The sequence below is a fragment of the Phocoena phocoena genome, chromosome 13 (genome assembly GCF_963924675.1).
Source record: "Phocoena phocoena chromosome 13, mPhoPho1.1, whole genome shotgun sequence".
Taxonomy (NCBI): domain Eukaryota; kingdom Metazoa; phylum Chordata; class Mammalia; order Artiodactyla; family Phocoenidae; genus Phocoena; species Phocoena phocoena.
Window position 1 is genome coordinate 42932632 of NC_089231.1, and position 12685 is coordinate 42945316.

Below are 12685 nucleotides of genomic sequence, written 5' to 3' on the forward strand. Positions count from 1 at the left end.
TGGGGGGGGGGGGGTGTCCTTTCATGGCAGTTGTAACCAAACAGACCCACAGCTCAGCCCACAGGGAGGTACTGGGTGATAGTGTTCCACCAAACCCAGAAATGCAGGCCACGTCTGCCCCCGCTCTCTCCCTTCACACTCCCATCACAGACGGCTCCCACCAGCCTCTTGCCTTCAGACTTCACCTTTTGCTGGCCAAGCCCCAGGAAGCACGGAGACATCTGGCCCAGGATTCTTCCACCAGCCTTTGCTTTTGTTTTTGGGGTGGAGGAGAGGAGGAGAATTCTGTTCCACCGTGGATGGAAAGTGCCCAGTGGTTCCACAGTCTCCCACAACCACTCACTTAAAAAAAAAAAAAATCCCTACCCACTAATAGTCTTCCACATCGTTGTATATGTAGACAAAATGTGCGTGTGCGTGCGTGCGTGTGTACAATCACATGGCCAGTGAGACACAGATTAGGAACCACTTTTAGAAAGTCTGGCATCAGTGGCCTGGCACAGACCTTTTTTTTTTTTTAAACAAAGCTACATTTATTGAGCACCAACTATTGCCAGACATTGACTTACGAAAGTGCTGCTTTCCACAGAAACGGAAGGAAGTAATTTACCAAAAGAGTTTAAGGAGTTCAGTTTTTCTGACCCAATTTAAACATGACTGTTTGGACCAAGTCTTTTTGGGATTAGTGTGACCGTCAAAGTGCCTGAGAATAATCTCAGAAGCATACTGAAATTTCAGGTTCCTGGACCCAACCTTAGAAATTCAGATTCAGAAGGTCAGGCCTAGGACCCAGGAGTCTGGGATGGGGCCCAGGTGATTCCAGTGCAGGTGGCCTGGACCAGCCTGTCCTAGCTCAGGGATGCTCAGACTTTAGAGTACCCATGGGGTCTGTAACATACAGTCTGACTCAGGATGTCCAGGGGGGTCCTTGAGATTCTGCACTGCTAATTATCCCCCGGGTGAGGTTGATGCTTCAGGTCCATGCAACATACTTTGAGTAACAAGAACTTAGATGGTCAGTCTCCCAGAGGCTGGTTCATGCAGCAGTTACCTGCCAAAAGGCCCGACAGCACTCTTTAGATTAGCTTCAGCCTTAAGGTCTCAACCTAAATTCTAAGACAAGAAAAGTGCCAGATACTCATGCACGTTCATAAATATATTCATAAGTAAATATCACTTAACATTCAATGACTATCTAGCTTTACCAGTAAAAAATGGTACCCGAAAAAGAGAAAACGGAACTTCACTATTCATCATATTGCCTACGTGTTTCCCTGTTTGGATCTGCACAGCTCCAAAAAGTTGTCGACTTTTTCCAGCAATACAGATTTCAGAAGTTTCTCAAGAGATGGTTCTAGGGGCCTTGTCATGGCCAAGACCAGGGGCTCATCTCCTAAGATCATGGATGGCACTTTCATTTCCCCTGTGTGTTATAAGCTACTGACTCAGTACAGTCTTCATGGCCCAGCCCGCCTGCCCTCGTGCTTCCCAGATCCAACACATACACATGGGTTCATGGGAAGGCACACATGCACACACCATGAAATGACCATGGAGGAGTATATAAGAAATCCTTCTGGATCTTTGCAATGAAATGTCCTTTGAAATCAAATAAGTGCGATAGCACGACGTACTGAAACTGCAAGCGCAAATGCCGTGAGGGGTGGTCTGAAAGGAACAACGGTATTGTTCACTGTTCTGATAATCCTACCAACTGCTTCCAGAACCATCAGGTGGCTCCACATACCAGGAGAAATTCAATTAGGGTAGAGGCCATGACTGCTTGTTGTCTAAGGAGAGAGTGCTCCAGAGGGAATTTGAGTCGAGGAATAGGCTGCCCAAAAGAACAGCGGAGGTAACAGTCCACCCTTTTTATTTGCTCTCATGTTCTTCAAACACATTTTCTCTGGCCTCAACATAATAGCTGATATAGTATAGTGACCATAGTATTAAGGACATTTTGGAAATTGATCTAATTTTAATAATCATTTTAATAAAAATAATCCAATTAAAATATATCCCTAGAACTTAGCCTAAGATCTGGCACATAGTAAGGAGCTCAATAAGTATTTGTTGAATCCATGTTCCTTTTACTGATAATGACTTTTGCTGCTGTGACAACCTGGAAAATCCCGTCTTGGTTTTATGATTAATCTTAAGTGTCACTTTCTCCCTGAAGTTACAGTCGCTTCTTCTCTGAAGTTACAGTCGCTTCCTCCCTGAAGTTACAGTCACTTCCTCCCTGAAGTTACAGTCGCTTCTTCCCTGAAGTTACAGTCACTTCCTCCCTGAAGTTACAGTCGCTTCCTCCCTGGTACTTCCATTGTTGTTCTTCTAGAACACTGTGTATTCGTTTTCTCTGTTTATTCTCTCTGCACTGTGAGCTCTGAAATATAGGAATGGTGTCCCAGAGTTTAGCACAATAACTAATTCCTCAATACAAATTTTTGAATGAAAAAATGAATGAAGAGGTTGGTAGATTCTTTTGCTGTCTCCTGGATTTTAAAGTGAACCACTAGGGTTCACTTTCCAATACTGAGTATGTGTGATCTACATCAGAAAATGCTTCTTTACACATCCTCATTCTACGAACCATATCCATTTCCTTCTTCCCGCCATCAGTAATTATGGGGCCATCATCTAAGAGAATTTAAGCTGTTTTACAATCATTTTTGCTATCCTGTTGCCACATCATTCACAGTATAAATAGTCCTGGCTCCTTTGACCTTTGTCAAGGATCTTATTTTCACACGTTTAAATAATATGAGTTGATCTACTACTTTAATTCATTTACAGAGTTGACTATTTTTTTTTACTGAGCCTTTTTAGGTGTAGAACAATGAAAAGTGCAATTTCTCACTCCCCCAGGACATGATCAGGAAGACACTGTACTGGCACTTAGGAAAGGACAAACATCAAAGCACTAGCATGTTTCATCAATGTGTCTGAAAACACACTTTAAAAAACAGGAAAAAAAAAAAAAAAAACACCTAGCATTTGGGAGAAATTGCAGTGTTCATTCCCAAAGATGTTTTACTTTCCAAAAGTAGTCACAAAACTATTTTAAAATTCTAACTAAAATATCAAGAACTAAACAAAATAAAATAGTTGGTACACCGCATTGTAATAATAGAGTCGTGATTTGAAAAGTGAGTTTTGCTTGAACAGCTAATAGAAGTCTTATTTTAAGTCCCCTCAGCTTCTGCTGGTTGTTAGCATTTCCCTCCATTTAAGTGCTCAGAGCTAAAACTGTAAATCAACAAGGATTTATTGAAAACCTTTGACCTTGGCACAATTAGGCCTATGATAGATCCTAAAGAAATATGTCACAGTCTTTGAAGAACTTACAAACCTCCTTTGTTTAACACATGTATTGCATATAGGGTGATATCCATCCTAGATGCCATAGAATCCTGATCAAAGGCATATATCTTTCTCCCTTTCTTCCCTTTCTTCCCTTTCTTTCACTTCTTCCCTCCTTCACATCTTCTGGTACCCATACATTTTTTACACCTTCCAAAGAAATAAATGCCAGTCTCTCTTAGTTAGCATTCACTCATTCATGCTACTAACATTTATTGATTCATTAATATTTCTAATTACTGTATTAGGCATAAAATATGTAGCCATGCCTAAGGCTCTACTATCCTATGTACTGGGCATTGTGGTGGTCATAAAGCTATAGAAATGACACAGTCTGGCCTCAAGGAGCTTACAGATTCTTTAGGGCGGGACACACAGAAGACAGATGATTTTAATACACTGTGTCATGACTTGGCAGGTATAGGGTAAAGGCATGCATTTACTACAATAGTGGCACAGAGGAGAGAGTCACAAAGCAAGTTTTCATTGTCAGGAAAACTCTCCCTTAGATACAATTTTGTATTATGAAAGAGAAGCAAACTCTCTTGTTCTTGCATAGCCTCCAAAACCTAACACATAGGCACTTTTATTCAGATTTATACATTTCGAACTCACTTCAACAACTTTGTCTCCAGTGGGACTGTGGGAACCCAGCTCTGTGTGTGCAGAATAAGTTGGGAGTGAGGAGAAAGTGTTGGCCACCTTTGGGTTAATTCAGAACCTTCACCAACTCATCACTGGATTCAGACCATGTGAATTTCTTACGGGATTTGGTTTTCCAGACTCACTGTCCATAATGATCAAGTCATTCCCAAATGCACAAAACATTTCCATTTATTTGCAGCTTACAGGGATAGTAACCATCCATATACAACAGAAAAAAAAGTAACAGAGCCTTTTCTGTGCATTATTTATTCAATAATATGTTTCAAGCACGTGCTTCATGTAAGATGTTTGACTATGTGTCTGTTTCTACCTCCAGAGAAGCAGTGGCCAAATTTCTAGATCTTTGCAGAAAGACAGGATGGTAGGATTAAACTAGTGAATTTTTTTTTTTTTTTTTTTTTTTTTTTTTGCGGTACGTGGGCCTTCCACCGCTGTGGCCCCTCCCATTGCGGAGCACAGGCTCCGGACGCGCAGGCTCAGCAGCCATGGCTCACGGGCCCAGCTGCTCCGCGACATGTGGGATCTTTCCGGACCGGGGCACGAACCCGTGTCCCCTGCATCGGCAGGCGGACTCCCAACCACTGCGCCACCAGGGAAGCCCTAAACTAGTAAATTTTTAAACATTTATGTTTCTCAATTATACTTACTATAAAATTGAAGAAAATGTAAGAAAAAAATTTCTCTGCAATCCTATGGCAAGAAATACTCTTTCAATGTCATTAGACTGAGGCTCCTTTCTTTCAGGTTATATTTGTTTTCAACAGCATGTAATTACTATTTGAATTTGCTTTAATGAGTAAATATTGCACAAATATATATTCTAGCAATACCATGCTTCCAAAATATCATTTATTTTGCCAGTTTAGATAATTCTATAGAAAAGAACACTTTAAGAACAGAAATCACGTAACTATAGGCAACTTATGATATCAAGAAGTCAAAAACCAACAGAAAAATGTATACCATACAAATGGATTTGAAACATATGGAAAGATGCTCAACCTCTATCACAAATGAGTGGAGATTTAAATTTTAACTAGACACCAGTTGTTCACCTACCGTGTTGGCAGAGGTACAGATATAAAAAGGGGTACGATGTGATGACGTCCATTAAAATGTAAAACGCACCCATCCTTTGGCCCAGAAATTTCACTTGGAGGAATTAATCCTACAGATAAATGCACGTGTATGCGTGTTGTGGACCCATGAGGACACTCGGCAGAGCACTGTTTGTAATAGCAGCAACCTTCAACACATCCCCTTCCCTCCAGCCCCAGCGCCCCTACCTCATCCAGCCTCCATCATCCCTCATCTGGACCACAGGAGGGGCGCCCTGCTTGATCTTCCTCTTTTCCCTCTTTCACTCCTACAACATCCCTAGGAGCCAGAGTGATATTTTTAAAACATAAATCAGATCATGTCCTGCTGCTGCTAAAACTCCTCCAATGCCTCTCCATCATGCTAAGAATAAAATCGACACCACTTATCCTGGCTTCTAAAGACCCATCTACCCAGCCTCTGCCTGCCTCCTGACTTCTCTCATGCCTCTCTAGCCCTCACCCTCGGTGCTCTAGACACAGAGGCTTTCTCTGGGCTGCTCAGGCACATCCAGCTCATTTGTGCTTCAGGGTCTCTGCATGGATCCCTTCCTCTTATTCTCTTGCAGTGGCCCTTTCTCAACCTTCAAAATCTACCTTCAACACCAGTCCCCAGAGAGGCCTCCCCTGACCACCTCAGCTAGCGCGCTAGCCAGGCACTCACTCTCTAACACACTGTCCTGTTTTTTTTCCTTTTTACATTGTCTGTCATCGCCTGGCTGTATTCCTGTGCATTCCACTGTGTATTAGTTTACATTCTTCTTTTCCCTGTCATTTAGGTCTCGGAGAGCAGGGACGCTGTCAGCCTCATGCGTTGCTTTATTACCAACCAGAAAAGTATCTGCACATAATGAGTGTTTAGTAAATGTTTGCTGAGTGAATTAATAAATGGCCATCAGAAGGGGCTGGGACACATTATAGGACACCCATCGGATGAAACAGTGTATGGCTGTTGAAAAGAATGGGCCGGTAGACGATCCAAGTGTCGTCCTCCGACCAAGACTGCACCATCGCACAGATCTGGCCTCGGTCTCCCTCCGAGACCTCCTCTCAGATCCTTCTTTTCTTGGTCTTCTTGCCGTTCTTGCTACACTCCACACCTGTGCCCCAGGGCCTTGGCACTTCCTATTCCTGCATCTATGCCTACCACTACCCCTGCATGGCTCCCTTGCTCATTTCTGTCAATTCTCTGCTCAAAAGTCAATTGTTCAGAAAGCCCTCCCTGACTACTCTCAAAATTCCTCACCCTGTCCCTTCCCCTCCTTGGACCCAGCTTTACTTTTCTTCATTGCACTTATCATTTGAAACAAAAGTGCCTATTTATTTGTGTCCATGTTTATTACATGCTTCCCCTGACTAGAACGTTCCTTGATGCTGTCATGACCTCCCCAGCAGGTAGAACCTTGCCTGGCATACAGTAGCAGCTGAACAGGACTTTGATTGGTGAGGAATGAATAGATGAATGTATTCTTGAGTGCAAAAAAGCAAGGTACTAAACAGTGTGCCCACAGAATGCCACGTCAATTGTATTAAAAAAATGACCCGTATATATAATCTCTCTGGAAGAAAAATCCAAGAACACAATAACAGGGGTAGCTTCTGCAGTAGGGAACTGCAAGGCTGAGAGGCATAAGAGGAAAACTTATTGTTCCTGTATATCATTATTTTTCATAAGACTGTATTTTTACAAAACATGGGCATTAATTACTTTTTCTAAAAAATTATGTCATCTTTGACAGTTTTGTAAGTTTATGTATTTGAAGCCAAAAGGAAATCAAGGACCTCATAAATGTTACTTGAAATGATAAACATTCAACAGCCATGTATTTAACAATCCTATAAACTTGTCATAGCCCTATGCAATCTCGTTTGGATGTTCATGCAAATCTGTGGTTGCAAAGGATACCTATACTTTCTCTTGGAAGGGGTATGTATATTCCTCAGATATGAAATATGGGAGGAAACAGGAGTGTGAATCTTAAGCAGAACAAGGCCTTCGTAAGTGCAGCAAGACCCCTGCACATTTTATATGCCAGGAAAAGGGCCTCTGTGCCCAAGATACTTTGAATCTGCTTGCAAGGTTGAAATATGCCCTCACTGTTCAACAAATAAATAAAAACCCTCTGCCAATAGACTCTACACATCCTTAACTAGCTGATTTGGTCAGTGTTTTTCTGGCTCCATCAAATACATGTAAACGCGTCTTACTTTAAGAAAATCCACTACTTGAATATGTGGATTTATAGGAAAAAAAATGTAAAGGAATGTCCACTTGCGTTATTACGGATTCTTTTAAATATGAAAATAAGAAACATTTAAAATGTGATTCAATAACAAAAAATTATACAGAAATTTCAGGAACACCACCATTGAACACACAGGTACTCGGTAATTACTTGCTGGTTGGATGAACATACCTATTGAAAATCAGTAGAGTGAAATGGATGAGAGCATGGGTTGGGATCCAGATATCCCTGTGTTTGGATTCTATCTCTGCCATTCATTAGCTGAGTCTGACCTTCAACAAGTGACTTAACCTCTCAAGGCCTCAGTATTTCTTACAGAAATAAAATGAATGACCAATGCCTCCCTAATAGTTAGTTATATTAAATGAAAGATATAGGCAAATAAAATATAGATATATTTTATCATGTACTTTAATATCATATATTATTTCCTTCATGTAATTTCTGCCTGATTAGGAGCAAGTAAGGATGAATCATAAGTGCTGTTATATTTTCAGAGATATACTATAGGTAACTATATATAAATATAATTACATATACGCATATGTATAGAGCACCTGCACAATGCCTGGCACATAGTAAATGTTTAGTAAATGGTGGTTCCTATTGTGAAAAGTAACACAAAATACTCTGAGAGTTTGACTCTTCATTTTCATATCCACAAAGACCCATTTTGTGTACCACATGCCAGTACATTTCATGTCACTGTACAGGGAGGGGTAAAAGAATTTGTGTCACTGAGATTTTTGTGGCCTTAACATTACGGGAAAGCATTTAACAGGTATGTAAGTGAATTGTGACAGAGATTCAACTTGTAAAATGGCTAGCATCTATTGAGTGTATGATGATTAGTCATTCTGCAGAGTAAATACTGTGACTTAGTATCCTCTCCAAGGATGGCCTGCTTCCTACTTTCTTAATTAAAAATATTAAATGTAAATGTTTTATTGAATTTCCCAGACTAGAATAGAATAGCAGGTATTTGGAGTGGGAAAGGCAAAAATGGTACAAATTGCTTCAAACTCAGAGACTAAATGAACGTGCTCCCTCGGATGACCAAAGGTTTCTTCCTTTTCAGTTTTCTGGCTTTTTTTCCCCCCTTTCCTTCTAGCACTTCGAGTTTGTTTAATAAAGTTGAGAATTTTCACAAAGGGCCTTATGAACACGTGTTATTAGATTTTAAATCTGATTTGCAAGTGCCTCTCTCCTCCTCCGTGTGAGTAAAGTGACCTTTTTAAATGGAGGGAAGTGGGTTTAGATGGCAGTCATGATAAATGCGGTCATGTTCACTCAATAAAATAAGGCCCAGTGCATTTGAGGATAAATCAGTGAAATGTACAGCCCCACCTGTCTGTCTCCATCATTCATTTCCACTGTCACTTTCACAGTGGCTGATGGATCACAGTTGCTGTAAAATTAGACAGCCTTTAATCTCATTTCATCCTGATTAGCTTCTCTTTACCCTTTCCCTCTAACTCACTGACTGACACGCTAAAAACTCACACCGGGCTGTATATGAACAGGGAGTACAAACTTCTCCTCCGGTACCTGCTTGTGAGGGCGAGGCCGGCGAGTATCCCTAGAGAAATCTGGAAGGGAGAGGGCATGTCTTCCTTGTTATTTAAAAGATAATCAATAATTGCGGTACCCAGTGCCATTTTAAGCAGATGTTTTCTCTTGATCACTGCCCTCTTTATTTTGCTTTCGTTCAGGTTTAATCAGAAGTCAAAGAAATGAGGTCTTTTGCAAAACTCAAACATGGATTTCACATCGATTTTTTTCTAATAGATTTGGAGCGTTTTACATTCAGGATAATCCCCAAAAGTTATCTGTGTGTATTTGTAGCCTCTCAATTCAGAAGAGTTGAGTAAATAATAAATCGGAAGAGACAACAATTCAGGAATGAAAATGCTGAAAGAGCCAAGAAATATAGCATACAAGGTTTTAAAACAAGAGTAAAAATGGGTAAATAAATGAGAATATCTTCAAGCAGCCTTTACGTTAGCATTTCAAAGACCTTCTCGTATTTTGGAGGTTTCAGTAGTTAGTTTAGCTCAATAGCTTCGTTTGTTTGCATAAAGCATAACAATAGAGGTAATCAAATGAGAAAGAGGCTTAAGAATAAATTATGTATTCTTTCCTTCACTTAATTTCTGCCTGAATGGGAGCAAGTAAATGGACAAACACAACTGTTGTTCTATTTTCAGGGTCTGAGCTTTATTATAAAGCTGGACTTCTGGTTAAAAAGAAGATAATACGATTTTTTATTACTTATAAAATGTGGGCATTGAACTGACCAAAAATTTTAAATAAATATTGGAAGACTGGTAGTCATAAAGTAAGTTGGTTGTATCAGTGGCCGCTGTTCTTACACGCATGTCTCATATGAGTATACGCTTACAGGTGACAATGCTGTTAGTTTACTGCCCAGATGGCATTGTGATAAACCAGAGTAGCACCAGGCTATGCACAATATACATAATATATGGGTAGCATAGTTTTGTGTTTGCTATAATCCAAACAATGATGAGTTAATTTAAGAAAAGAAAAAAAGATGTTCCAAACATATCCAGTCACCCAATTTTAGTTGCTGCGTGAACTCAACATATACCCTGCCCCAGTGGACTCTGAGAAGTAATGCCTGCAGGAGCTATGTGGTTAAAAGCATTTTCCAAAGAGATAACTAAGGGTTGAGGGGCAGAAGGACGTTGCTGAGGTGACTCCCTAAATCAGTTGACCTCATTCATGGGCCACACAAATCCATGGCACACCCAATTTCTACATGATCCCAGAAATCCAGGGTTTCCATACCCATGTCTTCTCCCTTGTGGCTATAAGTTCGAAAATAGTGAATATTCACAGTAAAAGTGAAAACATTATAAAATAATGAAAATTCCTAAAATCTTTCAATATGAAGCTTAAACGACCTGATTTGCTCTTTCAGAAGCTGTGTTACAGGTTTCAAAGCTATGCCTGTTTCTCCTTATTTTTGTTTACATATCTTAGCCAGCATAAGCGCATTCTGAGAAAAAAGATAATAAAAACAAAGTGAAATGAGATATATATCATCCAAAGTAAACTGGGTGTAAGATAGGCTCATTCTGTCTCTCTCTCTCTCTCTCTCTCCATTGGCAAAAGAGTACAAGCTGGCCCTGACTCATATTGATTTCCCACTGCACTGGTTTCTTAAGTGCTCTGTTGATCCGTGTCAAGCAATGAGTTCCCTGCCTGAACATGCATATCACCTCCCCATTTGTCCTCACCTAGATTTAAGGTGCCCATATGATGAGCTGAACAAGGACATCATTTTTCCTACTGGTGTCACTGGGCCCAAACCACTGCCTGTGATATGATAACGAATGCTGTGTAAGTTTGCATTCACCATATGATATAATAATAGCAGAGACTGACACTGCACTACACACGGGGTGACGGGGGTGTCCTATTCTTGTTGTGTGTGTCCCCAAAGAAAATGTAAATGAGAACAGATCCAGCGAAACCTTTGGTGGGTTTCTGGATCGCTCCGCCCTCCTCACAGCCACCACATTTGGGGCAGAGCAGGGCAGGGCGAGGGGAATGGGTGTTTATGATGTCCCTGACAGTTTTTATCTTTGTTCCAGAAGAGCTCTTAAGCAGATAGATAGAAAATGTGTGATTTTGCTGCTAATGACATTGTACAGGAAATTAAGCGTATACATTTGGAGAAGGCATTAAATCAGCAGGACCTTAATTTAAAAACTTAACACTGTATGGAAATTCAGCTTGCTCGTTGCTGTGGAATAGAAAGCAACCAAGCACCCTGAGTCTGTTTATGGAAAGATTGCCAGCAAGCCAAGTTTGGGCAGAGCAGCTTAATGGCTCCAAGTGGATGCTGGGTTATTTCTTCCAAGAAGTGAGCCCCAGCCCTGACCATTTGGGAGCGTCAGTCATGGTTGTAGACTGCACGATCCCCATCATCAGGCGGGTGAGGAGGACTTAAGAATTGAAAGCAGCCCGACAGGTTGTTCTTGACTAATTTGCAGAATCACATTATGTAAAATTAATCAAAAGGGGTGGGGTTGGCAATTGCTGGGAACACACCGCTGAGCCACTGTGGATTGGTGGGTGCCCCACTCTGCCTGTCTATGTGCTTTTCTTCCTTCTGACTTAGTCTCACGTTTTATACATTTTGGTGAAAGCACATAACTAGTGAGCCAGGGTATCAAGTCCTAAGATGGAAAATTTTATGCGTCTTTTTTTTTTTTCTCAATTCCAGTTATGCCATACAACAGTGCCCATCACTGCGTTGTGGAGGTGGAAAACTTCCTGTTTGTGTTGGGAGGAGAGGACCAATGGAACCCTAATGGTAACTATTGAACCACTTAACAGTAGGTGCTCGACACGTCTGTGTGTGATGAGAGGTGCCAGCGGCAGTCCATTTTTGTAATTACCGTGGAAAACATATTTCTGTGCAGCAGGGACAAACGAAGTAGTCGGTGAAGTGGGCTGGCAGAGGACACACGCAGCAGTGCATTCACTCATGGACTATCTGGGGATTTGGCTCCACCGTGATGCCCAGCCCCTCTCCTGATCCATCCCCTGAGGAGTGCCACCAGTGTAAGCCCAGACTCCCTCAAGGGAGGTAGCAAGCGGCAACTATTAAGAATTCTCACCACCTTCTCCACCACTTTTCTCCCGTTTCATCAGGATAATAATATGCCGTTTCAATAAATAAGCGTTATCTGCTGTCACACTGTACGTGACCTCAGCTGAAGTGCCTTTGCAGCGTTCATTACTTGACACCTGTTCTGGCTGCTGCATCTTCTGCCAGGGCTTCGTCCACAGATTATCCACCATCTTCCCTGTTGATGCGATTACTTCATAACTGTATCACAAAGAGAAATTCAACATTTGAATACACTTCCCAAGTCTAATGTAGGGAGTACACTGCGCCTTGCAGAACACGCAAAATTATCAAGATATTTTTGGAAATCTTGCACGTGAAGGAGGGGTTGCAGTTGTAGCCTTCTGTGTAACAGAGATCATTATGAGTGAGAAACCATAAAACAGCTTGCAGGTACACAGTTTTGCTTTAAAACCCCAGAACAGCCAGCTGAAATCACATATACTGCATATATTTTATGGTGAATGTTCTCTTTCAGCATCTGCACAAAGGCAAATTATAGAAAATTGTTACATCTGTTCACTCTAGAAAATCTTAAAGGAAAACAACCCAGGCCACCCTCCAAGAACATGTCTTTGAAGGGAAAGGGACATTCTTTCTCCAGATCAGCTTTGTTGGTTCATATCTTTCAGTTTTGGAAAGATGGTTCC

General features: G+C 41.2%; 1 protein-coding gene across 1 annotated transcript in view; it reads left to right on the plus strand.

Annotated features, from left to right (window-relative positions):
* KLHL14 (kelch like family member 14) overlaps positions 1-12685 on the plus strand; it is a 98180-nt gene that overhangs the window by 64861 nt on the left and 20634 nt on the right. The window contains exon 3 of the mRNA XM_065890292.1: positions 11628-11717. Coding sequence (XP_065746364.1) covers positions 11628-11717 — 90 coding nt within the window. The remainder of the gene's footprint in view (positions 1-11627; positions 11718-12685) is intronic.